Here is a 20842-nt window from a genome sequence, read left to right on the forward strand (position 1 = left end):
CCCAATAGAGTTCAAATAGAGAAGGCCAAAAAGTTTTAATTAGGGCCCCCAGTGAGAGCTTTAAAAATAAAGCCGGCCGCAAATGAGCAATCGCAGCAAACTGGTCACATTCTCAGCTACCACGCTGCTGGGAGGGATAGAAAACCCTACTCTGGGGCCAGACTGTTAACCCTTGACTCACCTGGGTGATGAATTACTTGCCAGAGTAGTCTCACTGACTTACTTGGGTGAAGAATTCCTCACCAAGGGATCAGAGTAGCAGCCGTGTTAGTCTGTATCCACAAAAAGAAGAACAGGAGTACTTGTGGCACCTTAGAGACTAACAAATTTATTAGAGCATAAGCTTTCGTGGACTACAGCCCATCCGAAGAAGTGGGCTGTAGTCCACGAAAGCTTATGCTCTAATAAATTTGTTAGTCTCTAAGGTGCCACAAGTACTCCTGTTCTTCTTTTTGTGGATACAGACTAACACGGCTGCTACTCTGATCCCTTGGTGAGGAATTCTTCACCCAAGTAAGTCAGTGAGACTACTCTGGCAAGTAATTCATCACCCAGGTGAGTCAAGGGTTAACAGTCTGGCCCCAGAGTAGGGTTTTCTATCCCTCCCAGCAGCGTGGTAGCTGAGAATGTGACCAGTTTGCTGCGATTGCTCATTTGCGGCCGGCTTTATTTTTAAAGCTCTCACTGGGGGCCCTAATTAAAACTTTTTGGCCTTCTCTATTTGAACTCTATTGGGCCGGATTCTCCACTGCTTTATGCTTTGTGCAGTCGCTCACCACTGGGTGTGGAACACAGCCATTCTGATCTGGCGTCCCCTTCCATTCACTTTTCCCAGGTGTCAACCACTACGCAAGGGGCAAGGCAGAGGAGAATCAGACCCCGAGTGCCCCCCAATTACTCTAGGGGCTTTACCTGGAGAAACAATGATGAACAGGGCCGTGCCCCAAAGAGCTTGCAGTAAATCAGACCTGAGGAAGAAAGACAAAAGGGCTCAGTAGTGAACCTGACTATATACAGAAGATATAAGGAGTCTGCTTACTCCCTGTGCAAGCTGTCTACTCTACAGCACCGGGCCCTACATAGGGGCCAGAGCAACACAGCTGCTCCCCTCCTTCTCAGATGGGCAGGAAGTAGAAAGCCAAAGCTCCAACCTCCCCCTATGATGCCATGCTAGCAGAGCTGGGCCCAGGGGTGAAAGTAACTTAAAGGACTTACCGGTACTCTGGAGCCCTTAGGAGGGGGCGGGGCCTCAACTGGAAGAGGAGGGGCCTTTAAATCCCCGGGTGCTTTAAATCAGGATTTAAACGTCCCGGGGCTGGGGTTGTGGTAGCAGCAGCTGGGAGCCCCGAGCCCTTTAAATCACCCCCAGGGCTACCAGCTACAGAGGCGTCTGGGAGCCCTGGGGGTGATTTAAAGGACCCGGGGCTCCAGCTGCCGCTACAGCTTTAAAGGGACGGGGCTCCANGTGATTTAAAGGACCCGGGGCTCCAGCTGCCGCTACAGCTTTAAAGGGACGGGGCTCCATTGCAGTAGTGGCATCTGGGAGCCCCGGCCCTTTAAATCACTGCCAGAGCCCCGCCACCGCTACCCCAGGGCTCCAGCAATGGGGCTCAGGTGGTGATTTAAAGGGCCCCGGAGGATAGCAGCAGTGGGAGCCCGGGGCCCTTTAAATCGCCACCTGAGCCGCGCTGCTGGAGCCCCGGGGTAGCAGCGGCAGCCAGGGGCTCGGGCGGTGATTAAAAGGGCCCAGGGCTCCGGCTGCCCCTACCGCCCCGGGCCCTTTAAATCGTCCCCAGAGCCCTGCTGCCGGAGCCCTGGGGTAGCGGCGGCGGGGCTCCGACTGCAAGTTAAAGGGCCTGGGGCGGTAGCGGCAGCCGAGCCCTTGGCCCTTTAAATCACCACTGGAGACCTACCGCCGCTACCCCAGGGCTCCGTCTGTCTCCGGGGACAATTTGAAGGGCCTGGGGTGGTAGCGGCTACCGGAGCCCTGGACCCTTTAAATCGTCCCTGGAGCCCTGCTGCCGGAGCCCTGGGAAGGCGGCGGCGGCGGGTCTCCAGCGGCTATTTTAAGGGCTGGGGCGGTAGCGGCTGCTGCAGCCCTGGACCCTTTAAATAGCCGCTGGAGCCCCGCCACCGCTACCCCAGGGCTCCGGGGACGATTTAAAGGGCCTGGGGTGGTAGCTGCAGCAGGCGCCCCGGGCCCTTTAAATCGCCGCCCGAGCCCCGCCGCCCCTTCCCCAGGGCTCCAGCAGCAGGGCTCTGGCAGCAATTTAAAGGGCTCGGGGCTCCAGACACTGCAGGGAGCTCCAGGCCCTTCAAATTGCCGCCAGGGGAAGCCGATCTGCCTTGGTACGACGCACTGGCTCTTGCCGGTACGCCGTACTGGGGTGTACCAGCTTACTTTCACCTCTGTCTGAGCCAGAATGAAGGGGGCAGTGAGTCGTGCCATCAAAAGGGCTGAGGCATCTGATTTCGCCCATGTAGCCAGGGGGAAGCAAGGACAGAAACGTGACTTTGCGGGTAAGTCTACACTTCGAGCTGGCCAGGTACTTTCCAGCTCAAGGAGATGTACGTGTACTAGCTCTGAGCACGCTAGAAATAAAAGCAGAGCGGTGGAGAGTGAGCAGCGGGATGGCCAACCCGATCGTAATCCCCTCCGAGGTCTGCTGTTATGCACTTAGGACAGCTAGCCCCTCCCACAGCTTGTGCTGCCATGGCTACACTGCCATTTTTAGCACGGTAGCTTGATCAGATCTAGCACAGGTATGTCTCCTCGAGCTGGAAATAACACCTCCAGCTCCCGTGTAGACATACGCTGAGAAACACTATCCCTGCTCTGCTACTGCTCCCTTGCCCCCAAAGGGATCAGGTGGGAGACAAATCTAAGATCCCAAGCATGCTTTCGCCATGCAGTACTTCTCACAGCTGTCTGTATGTTTCTGTTTATCAGACTGGCTTTTGCTTTGGGCTGTTGTTTTCTGCTTTAAAGCAAGACACAGCGACTCAAGCAAGACAAGCCTTTCGTATGTCAAAACCTACATGGGGGAGAAGAACACCCCAAACTAAAAGGGCTTTTTAATTTAGCAACCAACGGCAGAATGAGATCTAGTGGCTGGAAGCTGAAATCAGCAAAGCTCTCCTTGTTTCAGTGAGGCGTGTGTGGTGCTCAGAGGCAGTGAGAGCAAGAGGTTAGATGTTTTGCCCCCTCAGCAGCCCTGCAGGAGGAACGTACTACCATCTGGACGGCAGATGTTTGTCTGGATTTTGCCCTCACCCCCTTCCTCCTGGCTATTGCAGGTTCCATTCTGCGACGCTGGAAAAGGAACTGGTTTGTCCTGTGGCTAGACGGTGGCCTTGTATATTACCAGGATGAGACTCAGCGTGACCTGGAGGGCAGGATCCACATCAAATTCAACTGCCGGGACATAAAGACTGGCCGCGAATGCAGAGGTGAGCGAATGCCTCTGGGGGTCCCATTGCACCTCACGTTTTCGACACTCTTGCTTTTGCAGCGTCTAAGATGTTGGGAGAACTGTCCTCTGGGGCTCCCAGTCATGGGTGGCAGGTTTGTAGAAATTTTGGTGGTGGCCAGAACCCCCCCCCCCCCCCCCCCCCAAACTCCGCCCTCCACCTGCCTAAGGCTCTGGGAGAGAGTTTGAGTGAGGGGAGGACGTCTGGGGTGCAGGCCCTGGGCTGGAGATTAGGGTGCAGGAGAGATGCAGGGTCCAGGCTCTGGGATGGAGTTTGGGTGCAGGTTCTGGGCTGGGGGTGGGGGCGTAGGAGGGGGTGAGGGGTGCAGGCTCTGGGAGGGAGTTTGAGGGTGGGAGGGGGTGCAGAGAGAGGGGGTGCAGGCTCTGGGAGGGAGTTTGGGGGCAGGATAGGGTGTATGGGAAGGGGGGGTGCACACTCTGGGAGGAAGTTTGGGGATAGGGGGTGCAGGGGTGAGGGCTGAGGGGCTGAGGATGAGGGGTTCATAATGCAGGAGGGGGCTCAGGGCTGGGGCAGAGGATTAGGGTGCGGCGGGATGAGGGCTCTGGCTGGGGTGGAGGGGTTTGGGGCATTGGAGAGGCTCAGGGCTAGGGTGGAAGGGCAGGGGAAGGGCAGCCTGCCCTGCCATTAGTGGATGGGGGGGCGCTAGGACCCTGCAGCAGCAGTTGATGCCGGGAGCCGGCAGAGCAGAGTCAGCGTGAGCTGCAGGCTCTGGGGCCGGGGGAGGTGAGCGGGGGCAGCAATTGGGGGCTGCTGGGGGACACTCGGGGGAGGCGCGTGGGGGCGGCAGGCGGGGCCGGGGGAGAGACCAGGCCCCAAACATTGGTGGAACCAGGCCCCCAGGCCCTGAATATTGCTGGAGCCCGGGCAATGTGCTGCCCACTCCATGAGGTGGAGGTATTCAATGCGGGCAAGACTGAGTTGTCTGGGTCCCTTCTGGGAAAGGGAGAAAAGCCCCCTAATAATGAACAAAAGATACAACTTCGCAGTCCTATGTAGATGTAACTTCAAAAGCACCTCACATGTCAAACTTCCGCCATTTCAGAGATGGCAGAGCCCAGGCAAACCCAAGCCAATGTTCTGAACCTCGGTTCCCTGAAATTCATTTTGGTCTTGTTCCCACAATTCACAGAGAAAGCAACGGTCTCTTCTCCAAAACTCCAATTTTCACAGGTCTCCCAAGACAAGACCATTCCATGAGGGAATGTAGAGAACACCAATGATTAGGCAGTTGGAGTGACGGCTGGCTCGCTTGTTACCTTGGTGACTAAGTGAGATGCTGCTTATTGCTTGAAGTGAGGTGTTGAGCTTGTGAATGACCTGTTCCTTCTGTTGTTGATGTGGACTTATTTGGAACCTGAACTCTTGATTATGATAGACGCTACATGAATCAGAGAATGTTTCTGAATATATTTCTGAGTACTACATAATGAATACACAAGCCCAGGGCAGTGGAATATACTTCACACAAGATGTGAGCCCGGTTTTCTTTTGGGTGAAGAGGGAGATTCTCTCTCTTCCTTGGTTTGCATTTTGTTGTTGTTCTGGTGACTCAATACATGGTACTTTATTGAGTCAGCAAGTTGCATTATCCCTCAGGCAGTTGGAACAAAGGAAATTCCTATGGCACAAAGCTCCTTTCTTGTGCTTCTAATCGCAATAACAACACGGCATTTCTATAGAGCCCTCTCTCTGAGGATCTCAAAGTGCTTGATTATGGAGAGGCAAGAGGTTTTCTTTCCTTTCCATAGGTCAGGTTGTTGGTAGATTCCATTTTAAAGCCCAGTTTTAGATCTCGTATCACTTTTCGGCTTGGCAAATCAGTTTGGCCTGAAAATTGCCAGATTTAGTCTGAGGTTTCTGCCAAGTTTGATGAAAATATATCAAACCAGGTATGGATAACAGGTCACCAGAAAGTGGAAACTTTTACTACTCCTCCTCCCCAATTTCTCATCTCCTTGCTCATAATGGTTTGCTATTGCTCTTCCAAATTCCACAATCCGTTCTGGCCATTAACTGATAGATTTACAAAATTCCAAAAATACACATCATCTACATATCCGCCAATATTATCCTAAATGAGTGTTATACACTTTTCCCAACAAACTACAAACAGAGCAAGAAATGGCAGGAATAAACAGTTTATCCAAAAACTGCTGGCTGCTAAAGTATTAACCGATATTGTCCAATTAACAATAATCCTTTATTTAAAATTTGATTTTGGAGTGTTAAAGATAGCAAAAATAATGTAAAAAAAGACCCATCAAACAACCTAAAACAAAATTTCCCAACATTCCACAGGTCAGAGTTAAGGTTATTGTGTTGTGATTAAATGCTTTTAAAAAATGTTTATATTATATGGGGCAGTGTAGGATTAGAGATGTCTCCTTAATTGTTCAGTTCCTTGTTTTTTAAGTGCTTGGGTTATTCAAACTACTTGTTTTTGGTCATGCCAAGTCATCAGTGGGAGACGATATATTCCTGCGTGACATTTGTTCACAGCCTTGCTCCTCGGAGGTTGGACTATATGGCCACGAGAGAACACAGGTAATGCTGTGAGTCTGACATTGTCTTTGGATACAACGGACAGTCACAATTGGTGGTTTGTCTTCCTCTGGGCTCATGGTATTCTCAAGGAGCCCTGGAGCTAAGATGGCTGCCACTTCTTATCTGTGCAGTTTTGTCCCCAGCTGCACCTACATTCCATACATCATAAACCTGAGGAGAAGGGGCCCAACAAACTAACCTTCTGCAAGTCTTTCCTTTGTGCTGCTGTTTGCCTGAACCACGCTCTATCTCTATACTTTATCTGGGATTGTTGCTGGCTTCTTTGCCATTCATCCTCCAGTGACTAGAGCTGGGGACTGGGCCTCAGCATCCCTGGAGCCCAATTAGTCCATCACTTGCTTGCGTTCAGCTCCCGTTGTGGGCATGCAACTAGCAGGAAGACCAATGAATTAAGAAGCACATTTCCTAAGGAATGCTGCTGTGTGGTCAGCGATCACGTGGGCCAACAGCTTCAGTGGTGTGATAAGATTGCCAGTAACAGACACAGGCTGAACATCCATCCAGATCATTTTAAGGACCCAGCAAGAGATCAATCCGGGTGGTGCTTGCTCAGCAAGGAGGCCACGTCCCTTTGGAATTTGCCTTGATGATGATGAACTAGGAGGATGGCTAGGTGTCTGGGTTTTAGCCATGACACTGCCACAGGCTTCCTACGTGACCTTGGGCAAGTCACTTTCTCTGTGCCTCAGTTCCCCATCTGTAACAACATGATGATGATGTTGTCTCTGCCCCACACAGGGGTGGTGAGATTTAATTCATTGATGTATGCAAGTTTGCTTTGAGAGCCTGAAATGAAAGACGCTACAGAAAGGCAAACTGTGTTCTGCGGTCGCTTCTTTCAAAACAGTGCTGTATTTCAAGGGGTCTGTAACTGTAAATAGTGTAACATCAGACTCCCTTAGGAATGGCTCAGGGAACTGGTGTAATGTAGGGTATGATAGAAAGCCTTGCAACTCTCGTTTCCTGGTTCAAACCTGTCCCAGGCTGTTAGCGAGTGAAAGCTTTTTGCTAGCCAGTGTAAACTGGAGCTGATGCGCTTAGTGGGGCAGGTGTCCACATCACAGGGCTGCTTTGCTCTTCCTTTAGCAAGGAAGGAGTGGATAGGCTATGGAACCACTCCCTCATTCAAGAGATTATCTCTGGTATGACAGTGGCACCCAAACTGGGCTGGGTCTCTACCCGTTCCCAGCTCTTGCCCCTGTTCCCTGGTATAACCTGTTGTAGCGGGGGAAGGATGGTGGCCTTGTGGTTAAGGCAATGGACTGGGAACTCTGGCGATTAGCAGGGCCGGCTCCAAACACCAGCCTGGCAAGCAGGTGCTTGGGGCGGCCGCTCCGGAGAGGGGCGGCACATCCAGGTATTCGGCGGCAATTCGGCGGACGGTCGCTCACTCCCGCTGGGAGCAAAGGACCTCCCGCCAAATTGCCGCCGCAGATCACGATTGCGATCGCGGCTTTTTTTTTTTTTTTTTTTTTGGCTGCTTCGGGCGGCCAAAACCCTGGAGCTGGCCCTGGCGATTAGGGTTCTGTTCCCAGTCCAGACTTCTCTGGCAAGTCACTTAGCCTATGCCTCAGTTGTCACTGGGCTCTCCAGGTCAAGGAGAAGGCATGTGCAGGGACTGTTGGAAGGCAGCTGCGTGTAACTAGAGGACTCACTCTCCAGGGCTGGCAGCCAGCCCCAAAACTGACTTAACCCTAGGGCAGAGTATCCGTAAAGGAGCACACGAGGGTCAATATCTCCAGCAGAGTGTGACAGACCTTGCTGGCTGCTTGTTGCAAGCTTCCTCCTGCAGCAGTGCCCTGCCCTGCCATCGCCAGACCATCTGACTTCGCATTAACGCTCTTCCTCACTCTTTTTGTTTGCCCTTTGCCTTCCGAGGAGGAGGTCACATGGCCGATTGGCTTCCACCCCTCCTGGGCTGGGGTAGGCTCGTCTGCAGCAATCAGGAGTCCAGGCAGGGTTAGCCTGCTGGGTAGTAGGTTGCAGCCGACCTCATGAGGAAGTGCAGCTCCACGGGAATATGCATGGGGAACTCTCTCCTCTTGGGTTAGTCCACTCCGAGTAGTCACCTCCAGACTGGAGATGATGCTCTGAGACCAGCACTCCTAGCGCTCTCGCCTGACCACCAGCACAAGGAGCTGCTCCTCCCTCGGCAGCGGAACGCTTCCTCGCAGTGCTGCTCTTATCCTTTGTTCTGGGGAGCGGCCGCTGTCACTTGGAGCTTCCCAGTCTGCCTGCTCATCCCCAGCATAGCTGTGCTACCGGGGCTCTGGAATCAGGGTTGGAGAGCAGCGTGCATACGCAGAGGATGCTTCTGTCTGTGTTGTTTCCCTAGTTGGCAGGTCTCCCCGGTTCCCAGGGCCTCTCTGGAGGACAAGGGGAGGCGAAGGGAAGCTCCCCTAGTGGCCGTGCCTTGTGAAGCCGGGTAATGTTCACTCCCATCCTGAGGGAGGGGCCCCTTAGGCAGAACTGCCAGGAAGGTGGTTCTCAACCTGCGGCCCATGGGGCTCTTGCGGCCCAATCAGCACACACAGCTCCAGCCCATGTGACATCCTCAGGGCCATACAGGTAGTATTGGATGTGGCCCACAGTGGTAAATAGGTTGAGAACCACTGACCCGGGGAGCTGGGAGAGCACAGGCCTAGCTCTGAAGTTCAGGCCCATCCTGCATCTGGGAGCGCTGCAGCAGTTCTGGTCCCGCGCTAGCTGGGCAGTACCTGAGCCCATGGAAACACATGCTGGGACATGCCAAGGTGCCAGCTTGACAGCCCGAGCTTCCCCCACGTGCCCCCTGCTGATCTGGCTCAGCCCTGATCGGGCAGCCCTTGGCTTCTCTCTGCTGGAGAGGGCAGAAGTTGTGTGAGTGGCTCATGCTATGGTCTGTCCTGCCCACCAGATTCTGGACTAGGACCGCCAGCCTCGTTTCCCCAGAGGGCTCTTCGGCAGCCTGTGAGGGAGAATGAATTGTGTCTCCCGTGTCGTTTGCTGGGAAGCAGCATGGCCAGGAAACTGAGCTGGGACTTGGGAGAGCTGGGTTCTAGTCCCAGCTCTGCCTCTCACCTGCTTAGTGACCTTGGGCAAGTCACTTTCCCACTCTGTGCCTCAGTTTCTCCATCTGTAAAATGAGGATTATGGTACTGACCCTGCTGTATAAAGTGTTTTGAGATCAATGAGTGAAAGTTGTTATTGTTTATTACTTATTATTTATTATTATTAATGAGTGGGATGGGAAGGGCTAGCTGACTGGCTCTGTCCAGAAGGGCTGGGTTTCTTTCTGGGTTAGGTGTCCATCCTGTCATATTAGCCTAACTACTAGGGTCTGCCATTGTGATGCCATTACTGGCAGGCTCTCTTAGATTGCTCACCCATGGCTAGATATTCCCTGCTGCATCACTGACTCCACCATCACCATGCATGAGATGGCAGGGCTGCCTTGGGGGGAGATAATGGCAGGGCTGGATGAAGGCATAGGGGCCCTATATGGACATGCCTAGGCCCCAGGCTCCTGACCTCCCAGGATGACGTGGTTAGAATCTCCGGGCACCTTTAAAATGAGAGTGGTTTTGTTTGTAGCTCCCATGGTTGCAAAGAAAACATTGAAAACAAGACCTGTGTGTAAGTGATCAGGTGACATCTGCCTGAGTCTGTAGAGAGCCTCAGTCAATAGATCTGAGAGGGGCAAATTGCCTCAGTCATCCTTGTGACGTGTTATCTCTGAAGCCTCCTGCTCTAGCAGCCCCTGCCCCCCAATATCTGCCTGGCAGAGGCATGGGGGTGGGGCTTGCTGCCAGTCCCATAGTGGCTCTGCTGGTCTGGTGTCAAGTAAGGTTAGGATTTTGTCAAGGGTATTTTCAGTAAAAGTCACGCAAAGGTCACGGGCAATAGACAAAAATTCATGGGAGCCCTGACCCGTCCGTGACTTTTACTAAAAATAACGGGGGGGAGGGGGAGGAGGGAGGGGGAAGAATGAGACCGGGATCTCCATGGGGGGGACTGACAGCCCCAGCCCCACTGCCATGGGGGGTACAGCCCCGGCCCCAGTCCCTGCCAAAGCCATGGGGAGGGGGCGCACGGGCCTGGCTCCACCACTGACAGCCGAAGCCAAAGTCACGGAGGTCCGGTAACGTCGCGGAATCCCTGACTTCCCTCATCTCCGTAACTAAATTGTACCCTCAGATACCAACAAGGGCCCCACGTGCCCGGGCGGGGGTGAGCACTCCCTTCTCCAAGACAGACCCATGCCCACCTGAATAAAGGGAGGGGTGAGGCTTGCTCACAGTGGAGTGGCAATGAACCCCTGAGCACAATGCTCTTGTGTGACACCCCAAGGTCAGTAAGGTTATAGTTCAGGGGGGCGTGGTGATATCGTGGGCGTGTGGCTGGAGGAGACCCTTACGTGGGGCTGGGACTAGGGACATGGAGTGCCCGGATCCTGAGGGGAAGGAGGTGGTGTGTGTGTGCGTGTGTGCGAGCATGCATGCGTGCGCACACGTTTCAGGTTGCTAGCTGCACCCCTGCCCTGACACCTCTGACGTGCTGATGCTTTGCCTTCCAGACGTGCAGCCCCCGGAAGGGAAAAGCCGAGATTGCCTGATGACGATTGTGCTGCGAGACGGCTCCAAAGTGACCCTGTGTGCGGAGAGTGAGGACGACGCGGTGTAAGTAACTCCCGGGACGCGAGGATGCCCCCATTTTATACCAGGCCTTTCTCTGCTGTGCCCTATGCTTGTTCGTGGCCAATGACCAGAAACCTGCTAGAGGCATAAACGTCACTGGACTGTTGCAAGAGACACCCGCTCCTGGGAAACACAGTGTGTTTCTATTCGGGGCCTGGGGGACAAGATCAGGCGGTTTTCATGGAGCCTGCTGCTGTACAACACAAACATGGTGAAAGGAGCATGCTCCAGCAGAGGGCTGGCAACATTGCTAAGGGACTGTTTGCTACGCACCTGCCCTCCACCCCAGTAGTATTTTTTACTATTATTCTCATCATCATTATGATTAATAATACTAAGCAGTACTCGCCTACATTCACCAGAGGTATTTCTTGCTGCTTTTTGCAGCATTCAGCAACTCCTGAGCTTGTACAGAGATGAAAAAATAACGTCCCTTGTACTAATGGACAGTTGGCAATAGGGTGACCAGATGTCCCAATGTTATAGGGACAGTCCCGATTTTTGGGTCTTTTTCTTATATAGGCTCCTATTACCCCCCACCCCCTGTTCTGATTTTTCACATTTGCTGTCTGGTCACCTTAGCTGGCAACCCTACGAGTCCAGCGTGACAGACAGAATCTGGTTTGACGTGGAGGAGAAGTGGAGTGAATTGGGGAGAGGAGAATGTAGCCAGCCAGCCTCTTGGAACCCCTCCCCTCCCCAGCAATTCCCACAGGTACCTCCCAGCTACACACCCGGAGCTGCACGGTCATGGGTATCTGCATGGCTCTCTTCCTAGGACTCCTGCCTCAGGGCCATGTAGTCCTGGCCCCACAATAGGGCAGTTCTGGGTAATTGACAGCCCTGTGGAGTGGAGGCCTCAGTCCAGACCAGTTGTTCCCAAACTGGGGGGGTTTGGGGGGGGGGGCAGGGGGTTCTGGGGGGAGGGGGGGGAATTTCCTAATGGCAGACAGAGCTGTCCCTAGGGACCCGGGCAGCACGGGGCCAGCAGTCTGGAGCCCCTGGACTTCCAAGAGCTAAGCAGATCAAAGCAAGCAGATCTACCACACTGAGGAGATTTAAACTTCAAAACTCCTTATAAGAAATGGAAAGGGAGGTGGATATTTTTTGCTGTTTTTAAAATTAAATAGGCAGCTAGTATTGTTTTCAAAATTATTATGAAGAACAAGTTTAAGCTTTGTTGTAATGTCCGTTGTTTGTCTGGACTGCTCAAGACCTGAATGCTTGTGTAGGAGGAACTCTTCGAGTTGGCTTCTTCAATACTTTCATGCTGTTTTACATCTGATACTCTTGGATGAAACATAGGAGCCTTGTCTTATAACAGGCTTATTCAAAGTGTTACAAGCTACGAAAGTGAGATCTTGGAAGAGTGTTGCCATTTTCATAATGTAATAAAAATAGTGTAATGATAAATAATAATTAATAATAAATAGTGTGTAATAAGCATGTCATAAAAACAAATTTTATATTTCCAAGATCACTGCTTTTATAATTTATTCTCAGGTAAAGGAGAAAATCCCTGGAAATATTCATTTTTAGAAGGGGGTTCGCGAGACTTGACATTTTAGTGAAAGGGGTTCACAAGTTGTTAAAGTTTGGGAACCGCTGGTCCAGACTGAAGGCATCGATTAGGAGCCGCAGAAGGTCCCTAAAAGTGCCCGAAATGTGTACCCGCCTCCCGTGCTGCCCTTTTCCCCCCAAGACCCTGCCCCCGCTTGCTCCTCTCCACCCCATCCCCCCTCCCATCACTCTCCCTTATGGCCGCCATGGCCCCTTGACAATTCCCCTTCTCCCCCTCCCCCACCCCCGTTCCGGTGCCCCTGGCCTCAGTCCAGCACCTTTTTACAATAATAATTCAAACTTGCCTCCCCAGAGTGTAAAACATTCAAGCTAAGGGTGATTGCTGGCCTTGAATTACAGTGAGGAGTGCACCATTGGATTCATTCTTGGGCCACATCTGTATCAGGCTATCTGGGTTCTTATATTGATGCCCCTCACCAGAGGAGCCGAGTGTTTCTCGTGTCACTGATAGTCTACATGAAACACACTGGGGCCAAATTCATCTCTGGTGCAAGCACCCCAATTGATTTCAAATGATTTACACCAGGTGTGTCTCTGGCACATTGTGTGTGCATTTCCCCCCTCCCTCTTCCCAGGTGAAAAGGGAAATGATTTACAGAACTTTAAAGAGCATAATTAGAAGCTAGACCCCAGAACAGAGACATGCTGTGCTCACATGACCCAACTGCACCACCGGCTACGATGCTGCCCCAGGGAATGAGCTAACAGGGAATTAAAGATTAGTGAGGCTGTCAAACAGCATTAAAGTCACCGGGACACACGCACACCCAACTAAACTGGGGTCATGCACTGTGACAACTTCCAGCGAGCCGGGTGGCTTCCTGACAGTGAACCCATCGAAGGAATCTTGCTCTTACTTTCTCCTGGCTGTCTAGGGTTAGGGCGGCATTGAATAAGACCAAATTCCATTGTGTTTGGGCGGAGGAAGCATTGTCCAGTGGTTATAGTGCTAAACAGGGACTAGGGAGTTTCCTGCTCTACCACAGGCTGATATGTGATCCTGGACAAGTCATTGTTCTTCAGTTCCCCGTCTGTACACAAGGGATAATAGCACCGCCCTAGCCCACAAGGGTGTGGTGAGAATATCTATGTTCCAAGTTGTCAGGGTCTCAAATACTATAGTAATGAGGACCAGATAAGTACCATGGATAGATGTGGTGGCTATTAATTACTTTAACCAATTTAACTAGCCGTAAGGAATTTGATTGATCAGGCTCCCAAGGCAAGAAAAAAACCCAAACTTGGCACTGTACTTATTCACCTACTCCATACAAACAGATCTCCTTTATTGTAGTGTTTTTCACTAATTAGGGACATATTTTCCCCTCTAATCCCAGGTGTAACTCAAAGTGAGCGCAGATCCCAGTGCGGGAGCCCTAAGAACCAATCCAGATTCTGGTGGTGGAATAGCGAACTGTCCTGTAGTTATGTCTGCACGCAGTCTAGGGGTCAGTACTGTATCTAATTCCACTATGTAACATGTCTGCAGATCTACGGAGATGCCCTGTGATACACAGCTGAGATTAGACTTTGTTCTTAAAATGGGGCTATAAGGTCAGAGAAGTGGTTAAGTAAAAGTGGCACCTTCACAGCTCTGCTTCCTGTCTGCCTTTAACTTTTATCTGCTGGTGTCATTGGCATACACCAGTCTTCACTCCTTTTAGCCCTGCAGAGGGATGCAGCTATGGGAGAGCGAACTGTGGTCTGTTTTGCCTCTCTTGTGTCAGCCTGGTTCCAGCTGCAGAATATTAATTGCAGGTGATGATGTTTGAGGCATAAAGAACCCAGCTGAGTTTTCAGCTCTGAGCAGAGTTTGTGAGACTGTCAGATAAAAAGGCCTGGCTTGGAAACTGACGCCGTTTAGATTGGCAGTCACCAATGGATAATGAATATGGAAATTCCATAATGTCACTTTAAAGGAGAAGGGGGGCCAAACTGAAACCTCTCCGATCCCAACAGCCACCTCCATGGCTAACTAACCAGAACGGTCTCGATCTTAGGAGATTCCCAGGGGCACAGGTTCTCCTCCCAGTTCCTGGTTCATTTCAGGGGCATGTGAAAGGTTCCTGGCCCCTTTATGAAAGGAAGGGCCTAGTCCAGGGGTTCTCGCAAGAAATTTGTTGGTGGTCTCAGAATGCGGCCACCAACTCTTGCTGGTGGCCCCTCTGACAATTTTTCCTAAAATAATTAACTTTGGGAAAAACAAATAAATATGCACATCAAAATCATTGCAATTTATTTATTGCTAGCTAGTAAGTCTGCTGCTGTGAAAAGTGATATTAACAAACGTTCAAGTATCACTTTTCACAGCGGACTTACTCAGCCTCGGCAAGCCTGGGGACAAATTAAGCCCTGGAAGGGGAGGTGGATGGATAGGCAGCAGGGATGAGGGGCGGGGGAGGCGGCGGGGAGCCAGAGCCTGAAGTCCGGGGGATGGGGCCCCAGGACGAGCTTGAAGCCCCGGGGCCATACCCCGAAGCCTGAAGCCCCATGGCCAGAGCCTGCCACCCAGGGCTGAAGCCCAAGCCCCACCACCCCCGGGAAGAGGGGAATTCACAGACTGCCTTCTCCTCCAGTGTTGTGTCCCAGGTGTCTCCAGAGGGGGGCAGGGGCAGGGCCGAACTCCTGCTGGCAGCCCCAGCAACCAACATCAAGATGGCACATCCAGGAGCAACAGGGAGAGGGAGGGGTGGCTGCTTTGCCCCCCAATCACTGCCCAGGAGGCTGTGGCCACAAGAAAAGCCCCTGGTGGTCACAGGCGGCCACGGTGGCCGCATTTGAGAATCGCTGGCCTAGTCCCTGTGTTGTTTGCTGAGCTCCCTGACAGCAGAGCAGCGCTGAGAGATTAACCAAGGAAGAGCTTTGCCTTGATGTGGTTTTAAAATTGCTCCAGGCACGTTTTTGCTCACATGTTGTCCCATTTTGTTTACAGCGCCTGGAAGATGGCAGTGCTGGAGGCGAAAAACACCCCGGTGAGCCTTTCCTCCTTCCATTTCATAGGGCTCTTCTTACAGGCTGCAAATAATGAGCCGTCTCCTTCCATCTCCTCCCCCCCCCTCCCATAGAGTCAGTCGATGGAGGAGTGTGGTGGGAGGGCTACATGCACAAAGGCATCTCGTCCCAGAGCGTGGGAAGAGACATGACCATACCTGGAGAACTGCAGGCCGTTTTGGGCACCTCCGTACTAAAGAGATACGGACAAACTGGATGGTGCTCAGAGAAGAGCAACAGAGAGGATTCGAGTCCACGAGGGGTTGATTTTTGAGCCGAGGTTGAGGTCCTGGTCCAAAGCCCATTGAAGGCAATGAAGAGTCTTTCAGTTGACTTCACTGGTCCTTGAATCAGGACCTTCTTAATACATTTTGCTCACTCTCATTACCAGTGATTTGCCCCAGCTGAGATCAGAGCCTCATTGTGCAGTCACATAGGAAGAGGCAATCCCTGCTCCAAAGAGCTCATTACCTAAACAGGCAAGGCAGACAAAGGGTGGGAGGGGGAAGTGAGTCACAGGGAGGGGGAGCGACTTGTCCAAGGTCACTGGCTGAGGCAGGACTAGAACCCAGGTCTCTTCTGACTGCCAGGGCAGTGCTGTGTCCGCTAGATCACACTACCTCTTGAGTTTTGCAAGGCAGTGACTAAATAGGGACATCAGTCTGCAGCTGCCTAAAGGGATGAGTCTGATGGATGTAAGTGGTTATTTAGTGTAATGCAGTTTTCTAACCAGGAGGATTGGGATGAAAATAATAAGCTGGACAAAAGCCCAAGGAAATGTACCGTCGGGAGCGGCCCTGCCCCAGCAAGGGGATGGACTCGCTAACCCAACGGGCCTCCTCCATCTTGAATGTCTAAGAGTCTTTTGTTTCTACCCACGACGGAGCGACCGAGCCAGGCCTGGGCTGGCAGCCGGCCGCCCAACAAAGAGGAGCCTGTATCAGAGTGAATGCTGCTGCTGGGATCCTACCGATAATGAGAGAATTGTTCTGTCCAGGGACAGAGCGCAGGTCATCCCAGGCCTTGCCTCGGGCGGCTTTGCTTCTAGCACTGTAAAGATGGAGCAGGAGCCTCTTCGTCCAAATGGTGTGTGTGTGTGTGTGTGTATGTGTATGTGTGTGTCTGTGTGTGTGTAATATGGAATAAAAGGGCATTGGATAAACTGAGGGCGCTATGAGGCAAATGATGCCTGTTCAGGGACAGGAATTAGGATCATGGAGGGGGGGTGTTGAGGGGAGCAGGGGATATGTCAAGGAAGAGGGGATTGGCTAAACTGGGTTCTAATCCAGTGGTTTTTGTTGGATTGTTGGACTCTTTGTTGGAGCCACCTTGTGATGGACTGGTGGATGGCTGCTCCCATGTGTCTCCTTGGGGCATGGCCAGACACAGGTGTCGCCTTTGCGCCATTTGCTCTGTCCAATCCTTGACTGTCTCTGTGTTGTGGTGGTGATGCTCCTGTGCTTGTTTCTCATCTCAAATACTGTTACATCCCCCTCATCAGAAGGCTACTTGCTGCTCAGGATGGTTGCGGGAGACTATTGGTTGCTTAAAATGTAGATGCTATAGTTGTACTGAAAAACCTTCCTAGTGTAGACACGGTTTATATTGACAAAAAAGGGCTCTTGCCAGCATGGCTTATTCTGGTTCCCCGAGCAAAATAAGCCATAAAGCATTCATGCTGATATAACTGCATCTACACTTGTGCTTTTTGGCTGGCATAGATATGTCTTTAAAAAAAACCACCAACTCCCCCCTCCCCCCACCCACCTTTCACAGATGTTACTATTCTGGCAAAGAGTTTCTGGAGATGGCTAGAGAAACACATTAGAACATTGGCTTAGTGGATCAAATCCATAGAGCCTCCTTCCCCCTCCCCCTCCCCCCCCCCCGGCAGGATAGAGTAATTGGAAGGCAAAAGTAGCGTCTCTTTGGTTGACAAGTCTTGGGGAGCTCTATGAAGAGAGGGTTTTTTTTAAGGTTGGTGGCTCCAGTCATCTCTTGTTTGTATTGTCTGCATCCCACAGAGTCGAGTGCCGCTGGCAAATAACATTGCCTGGCGCTGCTGGGGGGAGAATAGTGCTGTTAAGAGCCTAGGGAGAGCATAAATGCTGTCACACTGCTGGTCTGACAGCCATTCATAAAGCCAAGATTCTTCAGTGAGGAAAGGCTGCTAATTGGGGGTGGAATTAGCAGTAACTTTTTGAATTGACCTCTTCAAATGAGCTTGTTAACTGGATTTATCACAAAGAAGGGAAATGGGAGGGCCTGGAGGATCATCTTCATTGTGCCGGAGAATAAATTGGAGATGTCTCTTATAACACAATGGCTGGAGCCTGAGAGCCCTGCCTCCTGTAGCTGCTCCATAGCCATGTTTCTTGGAGCACAGAAGATTCCCAAGGGTTCTTCTTGCTTTCTGCCATTGTACACATTCTTTTTGAAAAAGATCAGTAGCTAAGGGAATCCTTGGGAAATGTGAATGTATACGAATGAGTGAGTCTAGAGGAAATGCAGCGTTAAGGGAACTGGCTAACAAATTTACCAGACCACTGTTGGGTTGTTTTGGTTTTTTGAAAGCCACAGGGAATTGGCAAAAGCAACTCTAAGTCCTGATCTTCCAAGAGGAACCTAGCGCGATCCTGACAATTGGCCTATCTTCTATCCCCAGGAAAATAACAAAATCTGATATTAAGAAAAGTGCCAAATACCTTGGGCCAAATCCCGTGGTCCTTTCAATGGGAATTTTGACCGAATGAAAAAGGAATGAGCCTTTGGCTCCTAGGGGATAACAGAGCCAAGAGCAACAGACAGCCTGGGTGAAGTCAATAAGGTCAAGATTTCACCCATGATGCTTATAATGACTCGATCCTGCAAAGATTTAAGGAGGAACTCCCGAGATCTAATCCCGCCTCTGCTACTCACTTGTTCTGTGACCTTGGGCAAGTCCTTTCCCCTCTCTGCAGTTCAGCTTCCCCTCCTGTAAAATGGGGGTGACGACAGCTCCCTCTGAGAAAGAATTAATGTCTGTGAAGCATGTGGAAGGTGTAAAACGCTATGCTGCGTATGTGGTAAATATTGTTAGTGGGAGTCTGCAGTGTATCAAAGGGGGATCCTGGAGACCTCTGGACATGTTGTATGATCTAGACAGATCAATACTGTGGTAAAGCAGAGCCTAAACCAGGGGTAGGCAACCTATGGCATGCGTGCCAAAGGTGGCACGCAAGCTGATTTTCAGTGGCACTCACACTGCCCGGGTCCTGGTCACCGGTCCGGGGGGCTCTGCATTTTAATTTAATTTTAAATGAAGCTTCTTAAACATTTTAAAAGCCTTATTTACTTTACACACAACAGTAGTTTAATTATATATTATAGACTTATAGAAAGAGACCTTCTAAAAACGTTAACATGTATTACTGGCACGCGACACCTTAAATTAGGGTGAATAAATGAAGACTCGGCACACCACTTCCAAAAGGTTGCCGACCCCTGGCCTAAACAATCAGCCTAAAGAGAACAGAAGAGTGAAGCCAACATGTGCCAGGAGATGCACCTCTACCTTGTTTAAGACCAATCCCAAACCGTGGAGAAGTTTGGCTACCTAGGGCATATGCAGTGCCAGCATGGCACAGTTGAGGATGAGGTCACCCATCGTCTAGCCAAGACCAGCACTGCATTTGCAATGCTGTTACACCACCTATGGAACGATAGGGGTGATGAAATGAGCACTAAGCTAAATATCTGTCGGGAAGTCGTGCTTACAATGCTTCTGTGTGGTTGTGAGACATGGACAACATATGGCTGCTGTGTTAGGAAACTTGTCAATTCCATAGGTGCTGTCTTAGGTGTGTTTGCAGGGTCAAATGGTGGGACAAGATCCCCGATATGAAAATCCTTAACCAGCACCGGATGTCTTGCATTCAAAGCATGCTCGTTAAAGCTCAGCTGCGTTAGCATCTCATTCATACGGCCAACTCCAGGCTACCCAAAGCCATCTCTTTATGGTCAGCTAAAGAAAGGCACCCGTTCTCAGGCTGGTACAAACGCGATAAAGACACACTGAAGTCAAATTTGAAAGCATGTGTCAGAGCTCGGCCAGGGGTGGCGAGCGTGTGCTAGTCAGTGACCAAGAGACATGTAGCAGAGTCAGGAATGATCCGGGTAAGGAGAGCAGGAAGTCAGGGGCAGGCGCCAAGTTGCAGGCAGGAGGCAAGTAGCGGAGTCAGGGATGAACCGGGGTCGGGAACTGAAATCACAGTAAGGCAAGGTCTGGAGCAGAAGCAAGCAGGCAGTCTGCATCATTGCTCTAACAGCTCCCTGTGATGGCTTCCTAGTTTATAGACTGGCATGGGCCAATCTGTGGGCTGGGGAGGAGGGTGCCACTCGTCCCCACTGGGTGGTACTTCCTGCAGTGCCTAGCTTCACGGGGCTCCCCAGCAGAAACCTAGCTTGAGCACCTGGTGGAGGCATCAGCGACAGTGGCCCAGCACCTTCATGGTCCCTGGTTCTAGCCCCTCAGGTGCTTACAGCACGTCACACTGACGTGCAACAGCCCCCACCAGAACAAGGTGGCAGCAGATTTGTCACATCTCTGTTAACCACTTGGAAGCGAGGCGCATTTACAGCTTATGTGAACAGTGCGAAGCAAGGGTGCATCAGCCTCCAATGGTCATGGACTGTCTTGTCTGTCCCACATGTAACTGTGTTTGCAGGTCTTGCCTTGGTCTGACCACGACCTGTTCTGTTTGCTGAGTCCTCGTAGCATCTCGTCAATATAAGACTCTGTCAGGGGGAGGGATAGCTCAGTGGTTTGAGCATTGGCCTGCTAAACCCAGGGTTGAGAGTTCAGTCCTTGAGGGGGCCACTTAGGGATCTGGGGCAAAAATCAGTTCTTGGTCCTGCTAGTGAAGGCAAGGGGGCTGGAGTCGATGACCTTTCAGGGTCCCTTCCAGTTCTATGAGATAGAGAGGTCATCAGTCAGAGCCCTCTGAATGGATGCTGCAGGTGGTCCATGTGACTGGAGTAGAAGAGTGAGACTGGGGAGGGCCGAGTTCCCTTCGTAAGTTGTCCATGGTCTCCTGCGTAAAGCAAGGGGCTGGCAGGTGCAATAGAACCCAGGTCTCCCTGGGCTGCAGTGGTCTAGTGGTTAGAAGAGGGGACTGGAGTTCTGTTCCTAAGGGATACATAGCAAGAGAGAGTGCACATTGCTCATGATTCTCTGGCTCTGCCAACAACGTAACCCATCCATACCTTGGTTTCCCCCGTGGTATAATGGAGAATACTTCTAACTTTGTAAGGAAATGAAAGGAGCAACATAGTAATAATAACAACTATTGTAGACCTGGTCACTCCTTGTTGCGTCTTGCACCACTAGACCTTGGTTGGGGGCGAGGAGGTGTTTTGGAGGGAGTGGAGCTGTGTTTCCCCATGGCTGTGACGCCTCCTCTTCCAGTCCCCTCCATCTCTGCCTGGTGGAGGCAGGGGCTGCAGGTTAACACATGGGATCAGCGGGAATTTGAGAGCTGTTAGAAGAAGCTAGTCCC

General features: G+C 51.5%; 1 protein-coding gene across 3 annotated transcripts in view; it reads left to right on the forward strand.

Annotated features, from left to right (window-relative positions):
- PLEKHB1 (pleckstrin homology domain containing B1) overlaps positions 1 to 20842 on the forward strand; it is a 46651-nt gene that overhangs the window by 2541 nt on the left and 23268 nt on the right. For all 3 annotated transcript variants that reach the window (XR_004644202.1, XM_034759183.1, XM_034759184.1), the window contains exons 3-5: positions 3298 to 3450; positions 10613 to 10715; positions 15247 to 15286. Coding sequence is in view for 2 of the 3 variants with exons in the window: in XM_034759183.1 (XP_034615074.1) it covers positions 3298 to 3450; positions 10613 to 10715; positions 15247 to 15286 (296 nt within the window). In the remaining variant the exon portion in view is untranslated. The remainder of the gene's footprint in view (positions 1 to 3297; positions 3451 to 10612; positions 10716 to 15246; positions 15287 to 20842) is intronic.

This window comes from Trachemys scripta, chromosome 1 (assembly GCF_013100865.1).
Source record: "Trachemys scripta elegans isolate TJP31775 chromosome 1, CAS_Tse_1.0, whole genome shotgun sequence".
Classification (NCBI taxonomy): Eukaryota; Metazoa; Chordata; order Testudines; family Emydidae; genus Trachemys; species Trachemys scripta.